General features: G+C 42.1%; 1 protein-coding gene across 3 annotated transcripts in view; it reads left to right on the top strand.

The window, feature by feature from the left end:
- The window catches only part of prdm6 (PR domain containing 6), a 246,812-nt gene that overhangs the window by 142,996 nt on the left and 78,732 nt on the right, over nt 1-25,084 (top strand). For all 3 annotated transcript variants that reach the window (XR_011889524.1, XM_072281471.1, XM_072281472.1), the window contains exon 5: nt 20,192-20,316. Coding sequence is in view for 2 of the 3 variants with exons in the window: in XM_072281471.1 (XP_072137572.1) it covers nt 20,192-20,316 (125 nt within the window). In the remaining variant the exon portion in view is untranslated. The remainder of the gene's footprint in view (nt 1-20,191; nt 20,317-25,084) is intronic.

The following is a 25,084-nucleotide window of genomic DNA, read 5'->3' on the forward strand; positions in this document are numbered from 1 at the left end:
AAATAACTTTTAGGGAATCCTGCATGAGGGCTCCAAAGTCATTTTGTGCCTCAGATTTTTGAATACTCTCTCCATTTAGAAATTAGTCTACTCTTTTATTTCTTCTACCAAAGTGGATGACCATACACTTCCTGACACTTTATTCCATCTGCCGCTTGTTAGCTCATTCTCCTAATCTGTTAAGTCCTTCTGCAGCCTCTCCATTTCCTCAAAACTACCTGCCCCTCCACCTATCCTCATATCATCTGCAAATTCGGCCACAAAGCCATCAATTCCATCATCCAAATCATTGACATATAACATAAAAAGAAGCGGTCCAACGCAGACCCCTGTAGAACAGCACTACTGACTGGCAGCCTAACAGAAAAGGCTCCCTTTATTCCCACTCTTTGCAGATTAGGCAATGCTCTATCCATGTTAGTATCTTCACTGTAATACCATGTGCTCTTAACTTGTTAAGCAGCCTCATGTGTGGCACCTTGTCAAAACCCTTCTGAAAATCCAAGTATGCAACATCCACTGATTCTCATTTGTCTATCCTGCTTGTTATTTTTTCAAAGAATTCCAACACAATTGTCAGGCAAGATTTTCCCTTGCCAACTTTGGCCTATTTTATAATGTGCTTCTAACTACCCTGAAACCACATCCTTAATAATCAACTCCAACATCTTCACAACCACTGAGATCAGACTAACTGGCCTATAATTTTCTTTCTTCTGCCTCTTTCCCTTCTCGGAATGGAATTACATTTGCAATTTTCCAGTGCTCCAGAGCCATGCCAGCATCTATTGATTCTTGAAAGATCATTACTAATGCGTCCATGATCTCTTCAGCCACCTCTTTCAGAACCCTGGCGTGTAGACCACCTGGTCCAGGTGATTTATCTACATTCAAGTCTTTCAGTTTCCCAGACACCTTCTCTCTAGTAATGGTAACTTCATTCACTTCTGCCCCCTGCCTCTCTCGAACTTCTGGCATACTGTTAGTGTCTTTCACAGTGAAGACTGATGCAAAGTACTCAGTTCATCCTCCATTTCCTTGTCCCCCATTACTACCTCTCCAGCATAATTTTCCAGTGGTCTAATATCTATTCTCACCTCTCTTTTACCCCATATATCTGAAGAAACTTAGTATCCTCTTTAATATTATTGGCTACCTGACCTTTGTGTGTAATCTTTTCACGTTTTATGACTTTTTAGTTGCCTTCTGTTGGTTTTTAATAGCTTCCCAATCCTCCAAATTCCCACTGATTTTTGCTCTTTTATGTGCCCTCTTTTTGGCTTTTGTGTTGGTCTTGACTTCCCTTGTCAGTCATGGTTACATCTTGCTCCCTTTAGAATACTTCTTCATCTTTGGGACATATCTATCCTGTGACTTCCAAATTGCTCCAGCTATTGCTGTTCTACCATCAACCCTGCTGATGTTCCCTTCCAATCAACTTCAGCCAGCTCTGATATCATGCCTACGTAATTACCTTTACTCCACTGTAATACTGATACATCTGACTTTAGCTTTCTACTCTTGAATTGCAGGGTGAATTCTATCATATCATGAACACTGCCACAAGGGTTTCTTTATTTTAAGCTCTCTGATCAATTCTGTTTCACTGCACAATGCCCAATCCAGAATTGCCTTTCCCCCAGTGAGCTCAACCATAAGCTGCACTAAATGCCATCTTGTAGGCATTCTACAAATTCCCCCTCTTGGAGTTAAGCACCAACCCGATTTTCCCAATCTGCCTCCATATTTACTATCATAACATTGCCCATTTTCCATCTCCTGTTGTACTTTGTAGCCCACATCTTTGCCACTGTTTGAAGGCCTTGTAGTTTCTTAGCTCTGCCCACAACAATTGTACACTTTCTGATTCGATGTAGCCTCTTTCTGAGGATTTGATTTCATTTTTACCAACAGAGCCACCCCAACCCCTCTACCTACCTGTCCTTTCAATACAATGTATATCCTTTGACATTAAGCTCCAAATATAATCCCCTTTCAGCCATGATTCAGTGATGCCCACAACATCATACATGCCAATCTCTAACTGTGTGACAGGTTCATCTACCTTATTCTGTATACTGTGTGCATTCAAATATAACACTTTCAGTCCTGTACTTATCACCCTTTTCAGTTTTATTCCCCTTTTACAAAGCAACTCATCCCATTGACAGTAATTTTGCCCAATCACGAGCAGTCGTTGCTCGCAGTCTCACTACACACTCTCTTGCTTTGTAAACCAGCTGCTCCATCCTCAGCCCTATCATTCCACTTCCCATTCTCCTGCCAAATTTGTTTAAACCCTTCCAAACAGCTCGAGAAAACTGGTTCACAATGATATTGGACCCACCTCAGGTTCAGGTGTAATCTGTCCCTTCTGTACCAGTTGGATATTCACCAGAAGAGGTCCCAAAGATCCAGAAATAGGAACACCATCCCCTACACCAGTTCCTCAGCCACGCACTTATCTGCTAAATGTTCCTTTTCTTACCCTCAGTGGTGTGTGGCACAGGCAGCAATCCAAAGATTTCTACCTTGGCGGTCCTGCTTCTCAGCTTTCTACCTAGCTCCCTAAAACCTCTCTTCAGGACCTCCTTGCTTTTCTATCTGGCTGCTCACCCTCCCACTTTGGAATGCTGTGGACCCAATTCGAGACATCCCTGACCCTGGCACCTGGGAGGCAACATACCATCCAGGTGTCTCTATGAGATCCACGGAATCTTGCCTCTATTATGAAGAGAGTGTGGCAGTGCCTCTAGACTTTATTGGAATTTTGCAAAGCTGTAGCATGAAATCTAAAATTTGCCAAACTTCTGTGGATGTGTGGTGGAGAGTATATTGACCGGTTGCATCATGGCCAACACCCTTGTACGGGAAAGCCTCCTAAAAATAGTCTATGCAGCCCAATCAATCACGGGTAACACCCTCCCCACCACTGAGCGCATCTACACGGAGCACTGTTGCAGGAAAGCAGCATCCATCAGCAAGGACGTCCACCATCTAGGCCATGCTCTCTACTGCTTCTGCCATCAGGAAGAAAGTACAGAAGGCTCATGACCCACACCACCAGGTTCAGTACAGCTATTACCTCTCAACCAACAGGCTCTTGAACCAAAAGGGATAACTTCACTCACCCCAGCACTCAACTGCACCCAATGGACTCACTCATCTCATGTTTTCAATATTTATTTATTGCTTGCTTGCTTATTTGTTTTTTTTATTTATTTACCTATCTTGTTTATATTTGCACAGTTTGTTGTTTTTCTTTGCACATTGGTTGTTTGTCTATCCTGTTGGGTGCAGTCTTTTATTGAATCTATTCTGTTTCTTGTATTTACTGTGACTGCTCACAAGAAAATGAACCTCAGCGTTAGCAATATATGGTGACCAATGTTCCCTCTAAGGTATGCACGTGTGTGCATGCACACATCTTTTGCTACTATCACACAAAGAAATTTAAACTGTGCACAAAAGAATGTCACCCTCTACCTTGTTGACATGCTAAGTATATTTCACAATCGTACACAATCACATTTCCTTTTCCGGTTTCTGATGCAAATGCGGTTGACAACGTGCAGTTTGCAATGGTTTGTCTGCGGATTTTAGAACTGGCTTATTTATACTGTTTTTATTGAAGAAATTATTGATTCACTATGTCGAATTCCAAAGAAGCAAAGGGCGTGAAAAACAAAAGAACTGTTCGTTCATTTATAGCAGAATGGCTTAATGAAACAGTAGAAACTGCTACACCAAAAGCTCATGAGGTCAGGAACGTGCAGCTACAAGAAGTATTTACGTACAATACAGAAACTGGTGTTACCTGTGTGTATTGTCATGATGCAAAAGTTGCTGGAGAATTTGCAAGTGAGAATAAGTGATTTACCTCCACTTAAGAATTCAGTGCTTAGGTGTTGTTGTTACTGGGCAAAAAAAATTGCACAGCACAAGATTTTTGCACACACTAGTCATTACAGATTACAGGGAACATTGATGGCGACATATATGTACTTCGATAATAAATTGACTTTGAACTTTACCTTATGATCAATATATTTTTAGGTCACAGATATTTTTCATAAACTGCTGAGTGCCTGATTGAACATAGAATATAGATTAGTACAGCACAGTACAGGCCCTTTGGCCCACATTGTTGTGCCAATCCTCAAACCCTGCCTCCCATATAACCCCCCACCTTAAATTCCTCCATATACCTGTCTAGTAATCTCTTAAATTTCACTAGTGTATCTGCCTCCACCACTGACTCAGGCAGTGCATTCCACGCACCAACCACTCTCTGAGTAAAAAACCTTCCTCTAATATCCCCCTTGAACTTCCCACCCCTTACCTTAAAGCCATGTCCTCTTGTATTGAGCAGTGGTGCCCCGGCAAAGAGGCGCTGGCTATCCACTCTATCTATTCCTCTCAATATTTGTATACCCCTATCATGTCTCCTCGCAACCTCCTTTTCTCCAAAGAGTAAGGCCCTAGCTCCCTTAATCTCTGATCATAATCCATACTCTCTAAACCAGGCAGCATCCTGGTAAGTCTCCTCTGTACCCTTTCCAATGCCTCCACATCCTTTCTATAGTGAGGCGACCTGAACTGAACACAGTACTCCAAGTGTGGCCTAACCAGAGTTTTATAGAGCTGCATCATTACCTCGTGACTCTTAAACTCTATCCCTTGACTTAAGAAAGTTAACATTCCATAAGCTTTCTTAACTACCCTATATACCTGTGAGGCAACTTTCAGGGATCTGTGGACATGTACCCCAGATCCCTCTGCTCCTCCACACTACCAAGTATCCTGCCATTTATCTTGTACTCTGCCTTGGAGTTTGTCCTTCCAAAGTGTACCACCTCACACTTCTCTGGGTTGAACTCCATCTGCCACTTCTCAGCCCACTTCTGCATCCTATCAATGTCTCTCTGCAATCTTCAACAATCCTCTACATTATCTACAACACCACCAACCTTTGTGTCTTCTGCAAACGTGCCAACCCACCCTCTACCCACACATCCAGGTCATTAATAAAAATCACGAAAAGTAGAGGTCCCAGAACCAATCCTTGTGGGACACCACTAGTCACACTCCTCCAATCCGAATGTACTCCCTCCAGCACAACCCTCTGCCTTCTGCAGGCAAGCCAATTCTGAATCCACCTGGCCAAACTTCCCTGGATCCCATGCCTTCTGACTTTCTGAATAAGCCTACAGTGTGGAACCTTGTCAAATGCCTTACTAAAATCCATATAGATCACATCCACTGCACTACCCTCATCTATATGCCTGGTTACCTCCTCAAAGAACTCTATCAGGCTTGTTAGACATGATCTGCCCTTCACAAAGCCATGCTGGCTGTCCCTGATCAGACCATGATTCTCTAAATGCCCATAGATCCTATCTCTAAAGATCTTTTCCAACAGCTTTCCCACCACAGATGTAAGGCTCACTGGTCTATAATTACCCGGACTATCCCTACTACCTTTTTTGAACAAGGGAACAACATTTGCCTCCTCCAATCCTCCAGTACCATCCCCGTGGACAATGAGGACATGAAGATACTAGCCAGAGGCTCAGCAATCTCTTCCCTTGCCTCATGGAGCAGCCTGGGGAATATTCCATCAGGACCCGGGGACTTATCCATCCTAATGTATTTTACCAACTCCAGCACCTCCTCTCCCTTAATATCAACATGCTCCAGAACATCAACCTCACTCATATTGTCCTCACCCTCATCAAGTTCCCTCTCATTGGTGAATACCGAAGAGAAGTATCCATTGAGGACGTCGCTCACTTCCACAGCCTCCAGGCAATCTTCCTACCTTTATCTCTAATCTGTAATGGCCACTACATCATAATTCCATGTATGTATCCAAGCTCTCAGTTCATTACCTTTGTTCCTGATGCTTCTTGCATTGAAGTACATGCATTTTAGCCCTTCTACCTTATGACCTTTACACCCTTTATTCTACTTCTCTTTCCTCCAAGCCTCTCTATGTTAGATCTAGCTTTACTCCGTGCACTTCTTTCACTGCTCTATTGCTCCGGGTCCCATCCACCTTGCAAATTAGTTTAACCCCTCCCGAACCATGCTAGCAAACCTACCTGCAAGGATATTGCTCCCCCTCGAGTTCAGGTGCAACCCATCCAATCTGTGTAGGTCCCACCTTCCCCAGAAGAGATCCCAAAGATCCAAAAATCTAAAACCCTGCCCCCTGCACCAACTCCTCAGCGACACATTCAACTGCCATCTCCTCCAATTCTTACCATCACTATCACGTAGCACTGGCAGCAATCCCGAGAACGCCACCCTTGAGGTCCTGTTCTTCAGCCTTCTGCCCAGTTCCCAAAACTCACACCTCAGGATCTCATCCCTCTTCCTGCCTACGTCGTTGGTGCCAACATGTATCACGACTTCTGGTTGCTTTCCCTCTCATACCAGGATGTCATGCACCCAGTCAGAGACATCCCGGACCTTGGCTCCCGGGAGGCAACAAACCTTGCGGGTGTCCTTCTCACATCCACAAAATCACCTGACTACAGAGTCTCCAATGACGACAGCTCTCCTCTTCTCCGTCCCACCCTTCTGCACCACAGGGTCAGACTCAGTGCCAGAGGCCCTGCCACCGTGGCTCACACGTGGTCGGTCGTCCCCGCCAACAGTATCCAGGACAGTAAACTTATTATTCAGGGGAATGGCTACAGGGGTGCTCTGCACTACCTGTCTACTCACCTTCGCTTTCCCCCCTCTGACTGTCACCCAACGACCTGCTTCTGGCAGCCTAGGTGTGACTACCTCCCTGTAGCTCTCATCTATGACTGCCTCATTCTCCCTTATGAGTCGAAGGTCATCCAGCTGCTGCTTCAGATTCCTTACATGGTCTTCCAGATCGCCCAGCTGCATGCACTTCTGGCAGATCTGACTCTGCGGGACAGGGGAACTCCCCCAAGACTGCCACATTTCACATGAGAGGCACATCACCGTCTCAGGAGGCATTGTAAAGACTAACTGGGAACAAGCTTGTCCTCCGCCTCTTCTTGTCGCAGCCTCTGGAGTCAAAACCTCAAAGCTCCACTCCTTCACTGGCCCACTCACTCTCAGGCCGCTCCACTTGAGCTACCCCTCTATTTATTTGTTTGAGCTTTTCAAACTGCTTGGTCACCTGACCCCAATTGCCCAATCAGCTGCTTTCTGCTGAGCTATTCAAATCTTGATTGACTTGATTGCACAGTCCAACTGCCAAAACTGCCAGAATCTCTCGAGTCAAAGCCTCAAAGCCTTGGTCAACACTATACAGTAGCAACCTTTACAGCCAATTTCAAAACTTTTATTACTTTACAATTTAAATTAATAGAGAATAATCCATGAACCAAAGCCTTTTTAAAAAAGTCCAATCCACATTAATGATCTTGCCATTCTTTGATAATATTCTCTGTGCATTTAACTTCACTGATGGTTGTAAGCACACCAATTTTGGCCTAACTATTATTATTCTTGGCTGGACTCCATCTGGAGCTGGTGTTTTATGCGTGTACATCTCCTTTCATCAGGGACATCCCATGTCTCATGGTTAGCTGACAAGGAATAATTCTGTACTGTCAAGTATTTTGAAAACATCAGTTAGAAAATTTGCAAAGCTGTTAGTTCCCTCAGGTAGTAGTAGTACTCATTCTTAAAGATTCCCATTTGTTATGTGTAAAGCACTCAAATACGGAAGTAATTCTGTTAAGGCCAGTAATGGTCTTGAAAAGCTGACCCATTCGGATTAGTGGTGCTCCTATTCAGAGCAGCTACAAAAGGATAAGAAATGTTCTCGGTTGAGGGAGAGAAATATTGGCCACAATTTTCTATTGCTCACCCCCAATGACTCTTAAGCCTCCAGTAAGGATAAGGTTAGATTTGCTCATGACTTTTTCTTCTTAATTTACCTGCCCTCATTCACTTGTTAGGATTATCAATTATGTATATTTAATTTTGCTCACCCATAAACTTGATGAGGCTTGATGCCTGTCACCCCCACAAGGTGTCATAGAACGCAGCAAAGCAACAGGTCAATATCTTTGCAGTGGTGAAGGGAGTCGGTTATGGTGAATTATCAAGTAAGTTATAAACACTAATAAAGTTCGCCTATTCAAAATGCAAAAGCGATCATTAATATTTTAGCACCTTGTGTGAAGGTAATAACAGTAAGAATACACACTTTTTATCGAATATTGGAAAGATAATAAGATCATAAAACATAGGAGCAGAATTAGGCTACTCGGTCCATGGAGTCTGCTCTGCCATTCCATCATGGCTGATTTATTAACCCTCTCAACCTTATTCTTCGGCCTTCTCTTCGTAACCTTTGATACCCTGATAACCGAGGTCCTATCAACCTTGGCTTTAACTATAATCAATGACTTGACCTCCATAGCTCTCCATGGCAATGAATTCCACAGATTCACCACCCCCTGTCTGAAGAAATTCCTTCTCATCTCCGTTCTAAGTGGATGTCCCTCTGTCCTGAGGTTGTGCCCTCTGGTCCTAGACTCACCCTCTATAGGAAGCACCCTCTCCACATCTACTTTGTCCAAGTCGTTCAATATCCAATAGGTTTCAGTGAGATCCCCCCATTATTCTAAATTCCAGCAGGTACATGGTCAGAATCATCAAATGCTCCTCATATGTTAACTCTTTCATTCCCAGAGTCATTCTTGGGAACCTCCTCTGGACCTTTGCCAATGCCAGCACATTTTTTTCTTAGATAAGGGACCCAAAACGGCTCACAATACTACAAGTGTAGTCTGACTGAAGCCTTATAAAGCCGCAACATCATCTTCTTTTATTTCAGTCCTCTCAAAATGAATGTTAACATTGCATTTGACTCCCTTACCATCAACTCAAACTGCCAGTTAACCTTTAGGAAATCCTGCACAGGAACTGCCCTTGCACCTCTGATTTTGTGAATTTTCTCCCTGCTTAGAAAATAGTCTATGCCCGTATTTCTTCTACCTAAGTGCATGACCATACACTTCCCTACACTACAGTCCTTCAGCCACTTTTCTGGCCATTCCCTAAGCTACAGGTTTGTCCATATTTCATTGGTGCTGGCTTGCTCCAATGTCGCACTCGATGAATGATCTGAAGACACAAATTGTCTGATAGTGGTTAAAAATAGTGGGGCATGCAGCTCGTTCTCAATACCACCCAGTAGTGCATTACCCATTACAGGTATGTGTTAATAGGTAACAAATGGAATTAGAACCTGGATATTTCTCATTCTGTTACCCAATTGTTGTATTTCAAAATATACCCAGACTAGGACCAGCTAAGTAAGCTGAGACTAATGATTGAAATGCAAATATAACTTCTGCATGTTATAATACCACATTAAAATAAGGTGTTTGGAGGAAAGTATTGGGCGAATGCCAGAGGTAGGTATTTTTACACAGAGAGCGGTGGGTGTGTGGAGTGCACTGCCAGAGGTAGTGGTAGAGGTAGACACATTGGGGACCTTTAAGAGGCACTTAGAGAGGTACATAGATGAATGAAAATGGAGGGCTATGTGGGAGTGAGAGGTTAGATGGATCTTAGAGTAAGTTGAAGTGTTGACACAACTCCGTGGGCTGAAAAGCCTCCAACGTGCTGCACTGTTCTATATTCTATGTTCTAAATGAAATATTTTCTAAGTAAGCATAGAAAAACCAAGCTTGGAATATATCCAAGACTCAGTTATATGCTGTTACTTATCCTGTACAGATGAAACTTAAAGAGCAGTCAAAGCAACTTCTGACAGGTGCCACAAGTATTATTTTAGAAAACTTCAATTTTTCCAAGGAAATTAGTTGTCACTGTGAGTCTGTACACAACAGGATAATGGCAACAGGACTTAAACATTTCAAATATTGTTTGGATTTTTAAAAAAATTTTGCTTTGTATTAAATTACAGAAAGTAAAAATGGAAAATGCTGGAAAAACTCAGCAGGTCAGGCAGTGTCAAAAGAAGAGACAATCAGTGAGACTCTAGAACCAGAATTTTTCCAGATTTTTCAAATGTGATTTCAATTGTCCAATTTAAATGATGGAAATTAACTCATTTGCTGTAATTAGGATGCCCAGGAGAAGAGACTAATGCCTAAAAGTTGGAGTTGAGGTATTTCTGGTGTGTTAAGTTGTCTTATACAGAACTACAGCCTTTTTATTTTGCAATCAGATTTTATTGTTGCAGAAACAAAACAATACAGTGAATAAATACTTAAGTAAGTTTTATTTATCCACATTTTTTGGTTTTGTTGCACAAGAGATAGTCATCAGAAGCAACAACTTTTTATTTTTGTATGCCATGGAAGGAATATTTTTTTAAAGACGTGCAAATGATGTTGGGAGGTACCTGTTGTATTGAATCAATAATACATGAGATGTAATTCTGAAGATGTCTGTCGCATGAACTGATCCTTTCTTGTGATGAGCATAGTCATATAATTGGGGTTATAGGATTAGAGCTCTCTGACCCATGTTTGGGTCCTGGCAAAATTGCTCCCATGGTGTTAAGGATAATGGTCTTGGTTCAGTAGAAATGGGAGCTTTGTGAAGATTGGCTTGTCAGAAGTCTTCACATAAAGAAATTTCTGAGCGATAATTTCACAAGGCTCTGCCATGGATGTGGAGTTTTGGCAATGACATACCCTGGTTGGAAGATCAGGACTGAAGTGTTACAGTTCATTGTTTCTCCACATCAATGTCAAAAGTAGTCTCATGAAATTCCCTCTTGATTTGTATGAAATTTATTTTGTAAGTTTGAGTGACTTAATACTCCAACATAATTCCAGCTCTGTGATTGAGGTACAGTATTAGTAATGCACAGCCCAGGCCACTTTGACTTTTAAATAGTCATGATGAAGAAATATTGATCGTTTGACTAAAATAAAAACTCCCCTGAAATCCCTTTAAGCCAGAAAGCAGTTGGCATGTCAAGATGAGCAACAATCACTCTTGGCCACCTATTGTTAAATTTTGAGCTCATGCAGAGATACTGAGCAATCATTAAAATTACATTAATATAAAAGTGCTTGTATCTGAGGGGTGATTGCATTCTTAATACAAAATTAGAGAATAGAAATAAACACTTGAGAAACTTGTTAAAAAGAACAATTAAATTGTATATTTTAGTCTTTCAACATTCTATTTAGAAACATAGAACATAGAAAACCTACAGCACAATACAGGCCCTTCGGCCCACAAAGCTGTGTGGAACATGTCCTTACCTTAGAAATTACCTAGGGTTACCCATAGCCCTCTATCTTTCGAAGCTCCATGTACCTGTCCAGGAGTCTCTTAAAAGACCCTATCGTATTCGCCTCCACCACTGTCGCCAGCAGCCCATTCCACAATCTCACCACTCTCTGCATAAAAAACTTACCCTGACATCTCCTCTGTACCTGTTTCCAAGCACCTTAAAACTGTGCCCTCTTGTGCTCGCCATTTCAGCCCTGGGAAAAAGCCTCTGACAATCCACATGATCAATGCCTCTCATCACCTTGTACGCCTCTTTCAGGTCACCTCTCATCCTCCGTCGCTCCAAGGAAAAAAAGGCTGAGTTCACTCAACCTATTCTCATAAGGCATGCTCCCCAATCCAGGCAACATCCATGTAAATCTCCTCTGCACCCTTTCTATGGTTTCTACATCCTTCCTATAATGAGGTGACCAGAACTATTTTCTGAAAAGATTGTGATTCTTTATCATTTTCTTACAATAAATGTTGGGACTAGGGAAACCTTGGAAAACTCGGAATTTCATCATGTGAAAATAATCTTTGAGGGCAGATTTTCAGGTATTTGTAATCCACTTGGCTCATCTCTGCAAGGAAGGAGAACATATATTTATACTGACATATATTCAAGGCAGAGTTGGACAGTTTTCTAGAAATCAAGGCAATCAGGAGGTTATGTGGCCAGTGCCGAAAAGTAATGTTGAGGTAAAGTTCAGCTGTGATGTCATTGCTAGGCAGACTCAGGGGGATGAAATGTTTGCTCCCTTTTTAAAATTTCTTCTGCTTTTATTTTTCTTTGCATTTGTAAGGCATCATTCATATCGTAGGAACTCCCCAAATTATACAGAATTTATGAAATACTTCTAAATTACAATCTCATAAAATGACCATAGATATATAATCAGAGATTAGAACACTCTGATCCTTGCAAGGTTACAAGTGGCAAAATATGAGAAAATACAATAACGGGATTCCTGAGAAGAAGGAAGATGTGGAATAGGAAATGTAGGGGATGGTGTGGAAGTACTCACTATGAAAAAAAAACTCAAAGAGCAATATATTTCTAGGAAGATAGAAAATATGCTCAGCCCAGTTTATCCATTGAAGGAACGGTGGAGGGGGCTTGACTGGAATGCAGAGCAGCGAAGACAACTTAGCAGTGAGCGATAACTTTAATAATAAACTACAAAATTACAGGCCAATGGGGGGGGGCCACAAAATATGAGGGGAACAGAAACTTTACTTGACAAGGCAATAAGCTAACTAAAGGCTAGGAGCAAATGGATGAGGCTGGCTGGCTTGATAGGTGAACAAAGAACTGTGGCTGAGAGCTGGGTTTTAATAGGCTGCAGGTGATTAGTTAGACATTAGTGGCAGGGTGAATACTGGGAGGTGCCTGCTCATGCAGGCTGGTGCCCGGTGGCCCAGTATGATCCAAATGGATCTGGTGGAACTTCTCGATGAGCATTGGATCCAAGATGAAACTGGATGGCACCCAAGATTTCTCCTCCGGGCTGCAATGTCAGCAGTTGACCAGGTACTTCCTACCCGTCCACGATGATGTGAATCCATCAACCAGAAAACTGAATACCCTGGACCACCTTCCATCATCTTGGTTCAGGAAGTGCAGGCTCAGGTGGGTTGAGTGGTCCTTGGCCTACGGGTTTGAGGCAGGACACAAGGAAGGTAGGAGTGATCCTGAAGGATGGTGGCTGCTGGGGATGGTAAGTGAATGGGTTGATGTGATGAGTAATCTTAAAGGGACAATGGACTGGGGTGAGAGCTTACAGGAGTTGGTACACAGGGGCGGATCTTGGGTGGACAGTCAGACACGGTCCCCAGGCCAGAGAGGTCTGGCTGGGTACCGACAGCAGTTCGCCTGGTGGCATTAGGCATGTCGGCAGTTAGGATGGCCCTCCATGCCCTCTTCCAAGCATTCCAGCGTCAGCAAATCAACAGCAGGAGGGACCTCCACTGTTGGCTCCTCCATGGGGAAAATTAGGGGGCTGGTAGCCATGAAGTATTTCAGAGGGTGACATACCAGAGACAGTGTGTAAAGTATGGGACATTTCAACCTGGAGCAGATACATTTTCCATGTGCAAGGGTTGGAGGCAGCGAGGCATTGTAGAATCTTCTCCTCTTGCTGATCGACATTTTCTGATTGCTCGGTGATCTGCAGCTGATAGCCAGAGGACAGACTTGCTGAGGTGCGGAGGAGGGAGCAGAAGGCTTGCTAGAAGCAGAAGATAAATTGTGGACCTCCGGTCCGACACAATTTCCCGGGGGAAGCCATGGAGACGAACTAATGTTGGAGAACCAGGTCCAACGGCTGACAGAAGTTTGTTGAAGGCAATGAAGAGGCCTTGGAGGGCCTAGGAGAATTGGTCCAGCACTGTCACAGTCTTTGTGACCCCATCGGAAGGAGGCAAAACCGTGATGAAATCCATGCCGATGTGGGACCCTGGTTGTCAGGGGATCGGTAGGGACCACAAGGGCCCAGAAGGCTGCTGGTTAGTGGAATTAAACTGGACACATTGTGGTCAGACAGCAATGAACTGACCATCATTGGTGATCATGGTGGGCCACCGAATTTGCGTCACCAGAAATCCAGAGTCTGTTGTGCACCTAGATGGCTGGAGGTGCCTATGAGTAGGCCCACTAGAGTGCCTCAGAATGCTTGGCCACCACTGTACATACAGTACCCGTGTTTATCAGGTACGGTACATTTGTTAAGTGTGTTGACCAGAGCAGGCTTGTGCTGCAAAGCTGGTTCTCAACATCCCATACGATTGCAGTGTCAGCAACGTGGGCATTTATGACTCGGGTGTCAGGAGGGGAGAGGGAGAACAGATGACCTCGTGGAGGGGTGGTGTCCAGGAGGAGGCTGATTGCGTGGTTGTATGGTCTGTGAGGCAGCAAGGTGCCGGTTTCTCTTTTACTGAAGGCAATGGCTAAGTTGTGATATTCCTGTGGGGGATTGGACAGGTCGAGATTTTTCCTCATTCTTCACGGAATAACGGGGTAGAGTCAGCTGAGTTTTCAGGCAGGAAGGTCCCCAGCTCAGCAGTGAACTGGGTGACCAGGCTAAGTGAGGAATGTGAGTGGAGAGCCAAGGGTAACCTAGGTGAGAGGAATGTTGGGCGATTGAGCAGGAGAAATTGGATGGACTTGCGGTGCTTTCCAGTGCTCGTGTGCACAGGCTGTGTGCACCTTCTAATCATCCTAGACCCCGAGGGATGTACATCAATGGCCCTGAAGTAGAAGGGGTGAGAGATAGGTTTAGTAAGGCGTCCAAGCTGCACACATAGAGTCTGGTCCAGAAAGTTGCTTGCTATGCCAAAACCCCCCAGAGCTTTCTATGTGCGCTGAGCCGTCGTGTTGTGGAGGAGGACAGAGAGAGTGAATCAGGCTATGGTGCTGGAACAAGAGACTGGGAGGACCCTGCCAGGTAGAAGCCCCTCATCTCTATGGAGTGGTGCTATTTTTCCAGACATGTGGGCATTTGATGTGTGGGTGCTCGACGGCCCCACAGAAAGTGCACAAGTTGTTTCTCCACTGACCTTCATGCTCCTGGGAGGTTAAGGGAGCTCTCTGTAACTGAATGGGCTAGGGAGACATTGATTATAAGGGTTTTGCAGCCTGAAGTGGTTCTGGGCATGGAACAGGGGGTCTGGCTGATGATTTGGAGGGTCATTCCATATAACGCTTGTCAAGTTGGAGGCCAGAGTGATGAGGCTTTTGAGGTTAGTGGGCGTTTCCCAAGTAGGCAGTTCATTTTTCTAGCACTCCAGGAGGGCTTGATGGTAGATGGTCACCAGCCCTTCTGCATTTCAGCTGCACTCTGCTGCGTGTGTCCTGAATTCCATGGTAAAATACGGCACTGGGCGTCAGCCTTGATGCAGACGAAGTAGCCAATATCCTGCCCTCTTCCACTTCCCAGAAGGCTGAAAACCCAGCAGATCTCTGCAGTGAATTCCTCTTATTTATGGTGACAAATGGTGGTTCTGTTGTCCCAATTAGCAGCAGATCAGCTCAGAGCTCACCCAGTCAGAAGAGGGATGACAAAGACAATCTTAGCTTAGTTCACAGAATACAGAGAAGGCCGAAGCTCGAATTGTAAGACACACTGGGACAGGAATGTCTGGCCTTGGGTTGGGGATTCATTGAAGCGTTCAGGCATTGGAGTGCGGGGCTCTAAGCGAGGAGATTTTCTGGCACAGGGTTGCCATATTGAGACGGAGAGTCAGTTAGAGTGGCAAACAGATGGTCAACTGTTTCTTGTCACTTCTGGATCATGTGTTCCTGTCAACCGACGACTTCTTTTAGACGAGCATACTTTGCTGGGTGATTTGCTGGTTCACTGATCCTGTCAGGAAATGTAGAGGAGTCTTGACCCAAATGCAGAGCGGTGGAGGTGATTTAGCGATGAGTGATAACCTTAATAATAAACTGTAAAATAACAAGCCATGAAGGGCCACAAAACAAGAGAGAACAGATATGAACCGAGAGAAGGCAACAAAGTATCTGAAGGGCAGGAGCGACTGGTTGATGTTGGCTGGTTTGATGGGTGAACAAAGGACTGTGGCTGAGAGCTGGGTTCAAATAGGCTTCAGGTGATGAGTTGGAAATGAGTGGCAAGTGACTCCTTTTAGCTGGGTTGAGACTGGGAGGTGCCTGCCTGTGCAGGTCTGACAATCCATGCTTTTATATTCTCATCAATTTACTATCATCAAGGCACAAAATGACTCCAAAGCTTAAGCCATGCAGATGTGAATACACAGAACGACATGGATGCGTCAGTGCACAATTGAGGGAGTACTACACTGTTGCAGGTGTCAGGTTTTGTATGAGGCATTAAACCAAGGGGCACAGGTAACATTGAAGAGCACTCAGCATTATTTTAAAGAAAACAAATCCAATGTTTATGTTCCTTCAACATCTTTGTAAATACATATTCTTTTTTTTATGATCACTGCAACTTGTGGGAGCTTTCTATGTGCAAGTTGTCCCCTGTATTTTCTGCTACTTTATAATGTCTACATCTCAAATGTGTCTCACTAACTGGGATTCTTTGGGACATTTTAAAGAGGATGAAAGAGATGCCAAATAAATATAAGGTTTTTACTTTGTTTCTGGGATTATTGAACTCCTTGCTAGTAATGGTTCAGTAAGCACTGATTACCTCCAGCACTTCAACATCAGGCCATTCCAAGTATCTGTGTGTGAAAGGGAGAGACAGTGTGTTAAACCTGGAGAAAGAAAGGGGTCATCATGGCTTAATCCTTCAATCAGGAATGATTGGTTGATTACCTTTGTAGTTGGAAATGTACCCATATTCAGCTCCTTTTCTGTCTCTGTCTATGAACTGATGACAGCGCAGAGTGGTGTCTGAACTGGGGAATCTTGCCTTTGCCTTGGCTATTCCTGGAATTGTTAAAATGCTCCAATATTACTTTGGGTCCTTGTGGAGCTACTCAGAAGATACCTTCATCTGCAACAGTTCAGTTTCTGATGAAATAAATAAGAACAAATATTGATTGTTTGGAAGCCCTACATTTGATTAATTTGGATAAAGGAAATGGCTACAAGTACGGCTGATAGGTATAAATAAATGTAAAGAATTGTGCACAAACAGCTATCCCTTGTGATAGGCAGCTGGTTTAAATTCCATATGTTTTGATTAGTGATGTCTTAATGGAGTCCTCTTCAAAGAATTTTTAGGATTGATTGCTGACTGAGACCACCCCATCCCCGATACTCTTTTTTAAAAATTTTGTGCTGACAATAATGTTCATTGGCATGAGTTCTGCTACAACAGAGAGAGGACATCATGCAGTTATCTTTATGAGTCATCCAAACACAATACCAAATACATGTCAGGAAAGGAAATATTAGCTGAGAGGAAAAAAATGTCTTTGATGTACTTAAATACACAATGATTTGTGCAGGGCCTGCAACTGTTGCCACTCATAAGATATAGTGTACGCTTATGGTTTTGTAGTCTTTCTAAGATCCTCCGAGACCACCCAATGCTTTAAAACAGTCCGGCCCTTTCAAAAGAAACTTTACATTTATGTCTTTACAGAACTTTGATCAGTTCTACAAAGTTTATTTTGCAAAAAGTCAAATGGAAGGATGAAATTGATCAAATATAGTCTGTATCATGCCATCATCCATGTTACCAGATATTTAACATGCATGGTACAGGCTTTGACTGAATCAGTGAAACCGTGGGAAGATTATTAAAGTTTCACAGATCTCTGCAAAGGGAGGAATTGACCAGGGTATAGCTTTTGTCAGATATTCATAGAAAGATCTAAAGCACTTTGCTTAGCTAGCAGTGCTTCAGTCAAACAGGATTGCAAAATGCTCAGTAAAAATAACACAGATGGAATTTTCGCAGCTGCAAGTGAAAACTTAAGATTCCTCTGTTTGTTTATATTGATCTTTACAATCCTGTTGCCAAGAGCCACTTGGCAATGACAAAATACATTGACAAGTGCACATCTGACTGTTAACGAACATGTGCTGATGGATTCTCTGTTGCCAGTGGAGTTAAACAAGGAATAAACTGCTTTGGCACGAGCAAATTTTTGTGATGTGAATTGGACGAGAGGGGTGTTACACGTTTCTTTCAGCCAAATATGGCTACAACACACAACTTAAAAGTTGTTCTTTTTTTCAAACTTCTCTCTGATTGTCAAATTGAAAGAGTTTTCCAGTATACTTTCCAACAGGAACCTGTGCCAAATGGACCCAGAAGGTGCCATGTTTGATTTGTGATCTCTGCTAAGCTTACTGATCTCAGAGTGCTGGCTGTAAGGATGTTATGATTAGCCTCAGAAATCCTACATGTTAGTAATGGGAAGATAAGCCTAGGAAATCTACAAACCCTTAGCAGGCACACAAATGAGGTCAGCGTAATTTCTGCCCATTAATTTTCCATTCCACTAATCCAATCCAGAATTCGAGGAAGCAGATGACTGGAGTAATCATGTGGGAAACTTACGGATATAATAGTGCACAGAAATATCACCCAAGACCCAACTCAGAACTGAGTGCCAGGGCTTCAATGTTGTAATGCCTTCAACAACCTTCCTTTTCTGTATGCAAGAGGCTTTCTTGAGATCCCATAAGCTAGGTTGTGTTCCACGAGCAGATCCCAAATGTCTGTCAGCATCTTGAATGAGGCAGGGATAAAAAGCATTTTTCCTCAGGAACCTTTGAACTTCTGAGAAACTATGGAGCTAAGTTCAAAGTGCAACGTCAGATATAAGCTCTACCGCACCACCATACCAGTAAAACCAACACCCAGTCAAAACTTATATTACTTTATCATTTGAGTCCTTTTAACTCACAATCTACAAGGTTTTGAAATCACAATGCTTTTAAAGGCATCTCCACTGGCAATGCATTTGGACTGTATATTCCAAAGGAGTGGATGAAGTACAAACAGGCAAAATTTGCAATGAGAAAAGAATCCTTTTGTAATACTGTTCTGCAGCAGACCACTAGGAAATGGGCCAAATCAGCACAGGGTAACATTTAGCTTTTAATTTCTCTCTGCCAGTGGAAATTCTCATGTTTCACCGCAGTTTCAAGGTCTGAAGGTCGAATTTAATGTCAGAGAAATGTATACAATATACATCCTGAAATGCCTTTTTTCCACAAACAGCCACGAAAACAGAGAAGTGCCCCAAAGAATGAATGACAGTTAAACGTGAGAACCCCTTTTCAATAGCATTAGATTTACAGCTTACCTGTTTTATTTTATTTGAGAAATCAGCATTAGCCCTAATGTTAAATGGTGCGCCTCGCCATCAGGTTTTACCATCACACTGCACCATCAGGACTTCTTAGAGAACAGGATTTTAAACAATCAACGTTTCATTATTCTGCGCAATCATTTCTTTTAAACCTGCTTACAGTGAGAGGGAAGATATTATTGTTCTGAGTGGGACAGATACTCCCTTTGGAGTAGTCCTGGTGATATTGCATTTAGTAAGATGCAAAATGAAATGTGTATGAAACATCCAGCATGTCACTTTCTTTAGGTCTTCTACAAAACCAGTGCAACGTTTTCTTGACTGTATTAAGGCTTTTTCAAAATAGGATTACTGTATTTGTGACAATTTGTAAGACTAAGTGTTTTGCTTTGTTATTAGGTAGAGCAGTGTAGTAGAGTCACTTATGAAGAATTCTGTTGCTTGGCAATTAGACTGAATCTACTGTATAAACAGTTAAAACAATTGGAAATCAGTCAGGGGTTTGACTACTATGAATCTATAAGACCATAGGAGATAGGAGCAGAATTAGGCCATTCAGCTCATTGATTCTGCTCTGCCATTTGATCATGGCTGGTTTATTATCCCTCCCAATCTCATTCTCCTGCCTTCTCCCTGTAGCCTTTGATGCCCTTACTAATCAAGAGCCTATCAAGCTACGCTGTAAGTACTGTATACCCAGTGACATAGCTTCCACAGCCCTCAGTGGCAATGAATTCCACACATTCACCACCCCCCCCAGCTGTATTTTAAATTAATCACAAATAAACATCCTTAAAACTACATACATCATATGTTTCATTCTATGTAATACATTCTCGAGAAAAAAAAATTATACAGCTTTTTAACTGTTTCACCAACCTGCTTTTGTGGGCAATTTACGATTCTTATGCTTGGCTGATATGGTATCTAAATTTTAGCGTCCATGAACGAGATTTTGTTTCAACCTCACACTATTTTGGAGGTGGCCAAATACATCCAAAATGATCTGGCTGACAGGCTGTATTCTCCCATTCTAATATTGACAGGGGCACCAATGTTCTGTGCCGTGGAAATCAAATGCTATTCAAAAAAATATAGTGCAGGACTTATAAACTACCTAGGCAGGGAGCAGTGCCTGTATTTTGCCAATACCTCTCATCTTCTGTTTTAGGTCCTGCATATTCTACAGAGCATGTGATGATATCCCGAGAGGCGTGGAACTTCTGGTCTGGTACAACGATAGCTATACATCATTCTTTGGGATTCCTTTTCAGTGCATTGCACAAGATGACAATTGTAAGCATTCCTTTCAGTGCTCTTAAACTAATTTTAAGACAGAATGGCCTTTAAAGTCATATTTGATTTGCTAACAATCTTTCTGTGCGAAATACTTGTGTTTAACTAGTGAATCTTGGACAGTCTTTGCCAAATGAGATTTTCTCTTCCATCAAATGGGCAAAAGCTGCACAATCATAGATGTGTCTGCTGCTCTTTCTTGAAAGCTGCATGTCATTCTGATTTGACTTTCTTGATTAAAAAAATATGTATTTTAAATTGTGATGGTGACAACAAAGTTATAAAGTAGCTCTGTGGCTGTGCAAGTAATTTCACTTCAATATTTGCTGATCTCCATTATGACTATTTTTTTCCAGATTTTCCTAGTTATGCATTGGAGAAAAAAATCAAAGCAATAAATGACCTGGTTATAAGCCAGTGACCTGATGTGCATGAGTAATCTGTATTGCACCAACTGAAAAGTAATTAGCCAGGCTAGAAAGAACAAGTTGGTTGTGGGGCAACAATTGTTTGTAAGATGATTATTTGTTAGACGAACTTTATTAAGCAGATTGACTTCTGGGCAAATGGTTGAATGTCCTATCACATGAAAGAAGTTATGCTAACTGTTTAGTTGTAGTTTAATGCTGCCTTTTTACCATTTCATATTATCATTAACCAAGGACTTACGCTCATGAGATTGCTAAGAATTAGGGTCAAGTTGGAAGTATTCTGTGATACTTGCAAACATTCAAGTTAATCATTTTTATTTGCAACACTCCTCAGGTATTAAGCCATTGAAAAAGAAATTACTGCATTTTAACAGAAATGCATGAGACATTAGCACAGATGCTGGTGACACCAGTAAAGTATTTATTTATCCTTACACTTGAAGCACTGACTCAACTTGTGTCTTGTAAAGAGTTATAATTGATTTGCATGCACATATTTAATATATCACCAGTAATATTACGTTGAATGAAAATGAACCACCAGGATTAATTGCATTAACAATATTACAGTATTGCAAACATTTTCTTCATTTACTAAGAATGAATTTTAATTAATTATCTCTCTGTCTGAAGAATATACAATATGTGCAGTGGTGCTTCAGAAATTTTATTACTGTCAAAATAAAAACAGAAGTTACAATTAAATCTATGTGAGATTATTGTCATGAAATTATGATTGTGTGGATAATTCCATTGTACATTTTTGGTTATTATTTGAGGCTATGGATTCAGTGCTTTTTAAAATCTTTTCCAGAAAAACTGGATTAGCGTAGATAAGTCATATTCATGGTTCAGATATGATGACTTCTTTGAGCTATAAATGTTATCATTCAATGACAATTCACGGCCAAATTCAGAACAGTAACTTGTTTTTGACTGGAGCTTTAATAAAATCACCTTTCTGCTTCTTTCATTTTCCTCAGCCCTATAATTTTAGTGTAAAATTGAGCTGCAACCAAGAAACAGTGAGATTATCTGTCCACTATGACTTCGTACTGATTTTGCTGCAGAGCATTTTTTAGCTTATCAACAAACCAATCCATAACAAGTAACATGAGATGAATCACAAATGTAATGAAATCATCCCAGATAAATAACTTTACATTATTACATACAAATTCTATGTTTGAAGTTGTAATCTGTATGAGACAGCACTGGAACCATACCCAACAGATATACATCAATACTGGAGATATTGTTAGGATGGAAACATTAACACACTTTGTTTTGAAATAACTATCCTTTTCATTCTTGTGATAAGAAGAAAACATCTGATCTTCAATACTATATAAACATTTAGAGACTGAGTATGACAAATTACATTCATTAATGTTAAATACTAAGTAAACATTTAAAATTATCATTTTGATAGAGGCTTAAGAGTAATCCCAATTTGTGCATATTTTATGTGAACATTGGAGTACAGTTACATTGCTACCAATTCACAGCCTCCAGCAAGTTTCTGCCACAGGCTGGGGGTTGCGGAGGGGCTGGTGGGAATCAGAAATCTTCCAGTGAGAGTAGAGATGGTATGCACTGATCATTATTATGAGTGTCAAGGAGCAGATGAAGTTGTAATGGAGAAGGAAAGAAAAACAAAAACAGTGGGAAATCTGCGGTGGGTGAAGTAGCATATGTAGAGAGAGAAAAATAGAGTTAATGTTTTGAGTCAATTATATTTAATCAAAGCTGGGAAAAGATGAAAATGAGGAAAATTGAAAAGGAGGGATGCAGAGAACAAAAGAAAGACCGTGATTGGGTTGAGACCAAGTGAGATTTTTGGTGATGGTATTGGGTGAGATAAATTGGTAACAAAAGGTGATGAATATAAAGAGAGGAGTGAGAAAAACAAGACTAGGCCAGAACTGTGAATTTCAGAAGCTGGAAATCTGAAATAAAACAGATAATGCAGCAATACTCAGTAAGCCTGTCAGTATTAATAGAGAGACAAACAGAGTTAACATTACAGGTTGATGATCCTTCACCAGAACTGATTGTCAGGGGGAGGGAACGTCGACTCAGACCATAAGAGGCCTGCATCAGGCATCTTCATGACTTACAAGGCGCAGATTGGAAGTCTGTGTGGGGCACCGCTCGTCGCACAGACTAGAGCAATGTGTGATTAAGTGCCTTGCTCAAGGGCACAAACACGCTGCCACAGCTGAGGCTCGAACTAGCGACCTTCAGATCACTAGACGAACGCCTTAACCACTTGGCCACGTGCCCAACACTGATTGTCAAATACAAAATTAACTCCAGTGTTCTCTCTCTGCAGATGCTGCTTCATCTCCCGAGTACTTCCAGAAATGTCTGTTTTGTTTTGGATTTTCAGCACCTGCATTGGCTTGTTTCTCTCAGTTTCAGCCACATTTTTCCTCTTTCTGTGTGTTCAATCATGTTCCTCTGTTATTTTCTCTACCAGACAGACTACTTCACCGCCATCTCTCAACTGGCAATACCATCATTTGCGTCATTTAGTCTCTCTTGGCTTCCTGCATCAAAGGCATCCTTTTGCTCTCACACCAACCCCTCCCCATCTTCTCTGCAATATAAAATATGTTTGATTTCAAATTTTTCCTAGCTTGGATGAAGTGTCAACTTGAATTGTTAACTGTGTTTTGCTCCTTAGATGCTGTCTGATTTGCTAAGAATTAACTACAGTCTCTGTTTTTACACCAGACAAAACTGATCTACATTTCCATTACCCACGCACCTTTCCTCTTGCAGATACCCAAGATATGCAAACTGGCCTGGCCATAAAGGGATAGTAGGAACATAGCGATGATGAATACTGTCACGCAATTTCACACTCAGCTACCAGCTCAGATAATGTGCTTATCTGAGAGGATAGCAAAGAGGCACGATCTTTGCACACTGAGACTCTAAACACGAGTAACCTTCAGCTGGCACAGGGTTAGGACAGCACAAGCATTAGAATGCAATGTCTGTTGCAGGGGACTCAGATAAAGGTTTCAATGAAACAGTCCACAAAAGTTGTTTTGTGTACACCAGGAAATACTTGGTTCATTTGAAAAAGCAGCCAGAAAACTTTGAATCAATGTCTCTGCAAATGGAAGAGTACAGCTGCAACTTTGTATTAGGCTTTGCACACTGTTCAAAACTTGTATCAGTCCTGTTCAGCTTTGAGGTGGTGGGCACTTCATTCACATACTTTACCTGATGACGATCTGATGTCCAAGCACTGATGTTACTGCTTCTTTGATGAATAACCAGCTTCCATCAGAATTGAAGTTCTCCACTCAAAGCATTGAAGGCTCTCAAGGCAATCTTAGCAGAATGCTTTCGGGTTCAGAGAGCCCTGTGGGGTATTTTTACACTTGTGTGTAATCTACTGCTCAAGTTACGAGGTTTATTGAGATGCAACCATCGGTTTGGTTGAAGATCCACGAAGTTCAAACTTAGTTTTCCCTTTCAGACGTACAGCATTCAATACTCTTGTCATTTTACTGGTCAATGGCCTTTCAATGGTCTCCAAGACCTTGTGCTATTTTTCCCACTTAAGGTCAGGAGCTATTGAACACAGAAGGGTAGCTCTGCTTGGTAATACTATATCCACTCACAGAATGGCACTAGAGAACAATGTGACCAATGATGATGTCTTACAAATAGTTACTACTTCTTTTACTTCTTTTTCTTCATTCAAATATGATTCTACCACTAAGCTGCGTGCGATTGGAACCTGTGACTTACATTTCAATGGTGTGTTTTTTATGCTGATTGAGCGATCTGGCACTTTGCTGTCTCCAAGGAAGCTTAGTGAGGTTCGGAGTTCATCCTGGAGGACTGGAAGCCTAGAGACAGGGTGTGAGCCATTGATCGAATCCATTGCTTTTCTCTGATTCGACAAGGATGTCAGCGGATGATGGGCAGGTGTTCAGTGCTGTCTGCCTGTACTTGACGGGTCTTCCTCTCCCTCTCACTAGATGCTGCTGGAGGAAAGTGCAGGAGTCTTGGGATTCACGTTGCAAGGATTGATTGGCAAGGCTCTGGACTCATTTTGGGGACCTTAAGGTTCATGTTTCATGTGTTTCTGGATTCTAGTTACTCTTATTTTTGCTGTTTTTGAGAGGTTTGATCGGGGCGACTGATATGGCCTGGGAAGCTTTGGCAAAAATTGGCCCTGCGGCCAGCAATGGGCTAATGATGCAGTGCTGAATCAAACTAAACGGAATGCAGCTAGACTCCTGGTTTGAGGTTTGGTGTTCTATGTGTTCTTCGCTTTCTTTTTGCTGTTTGTGCAATTTGTTCTTTTTCCC

This window comes from Mobula birostris, chromosome 17 (genome assembly GCF_030028105.1).
Source record: "Mobula birostris isolate sMobBir1 chromosome 17, sMobBir1.hap1, whole genome shotgun sequence".
NCBI classification, from domain to species: Eukaryota; Metazoa; Chordata; class Chondrichthyes; order Myliobatiformes; family Myliobatidae; genus Mobula; species Mobula birostris.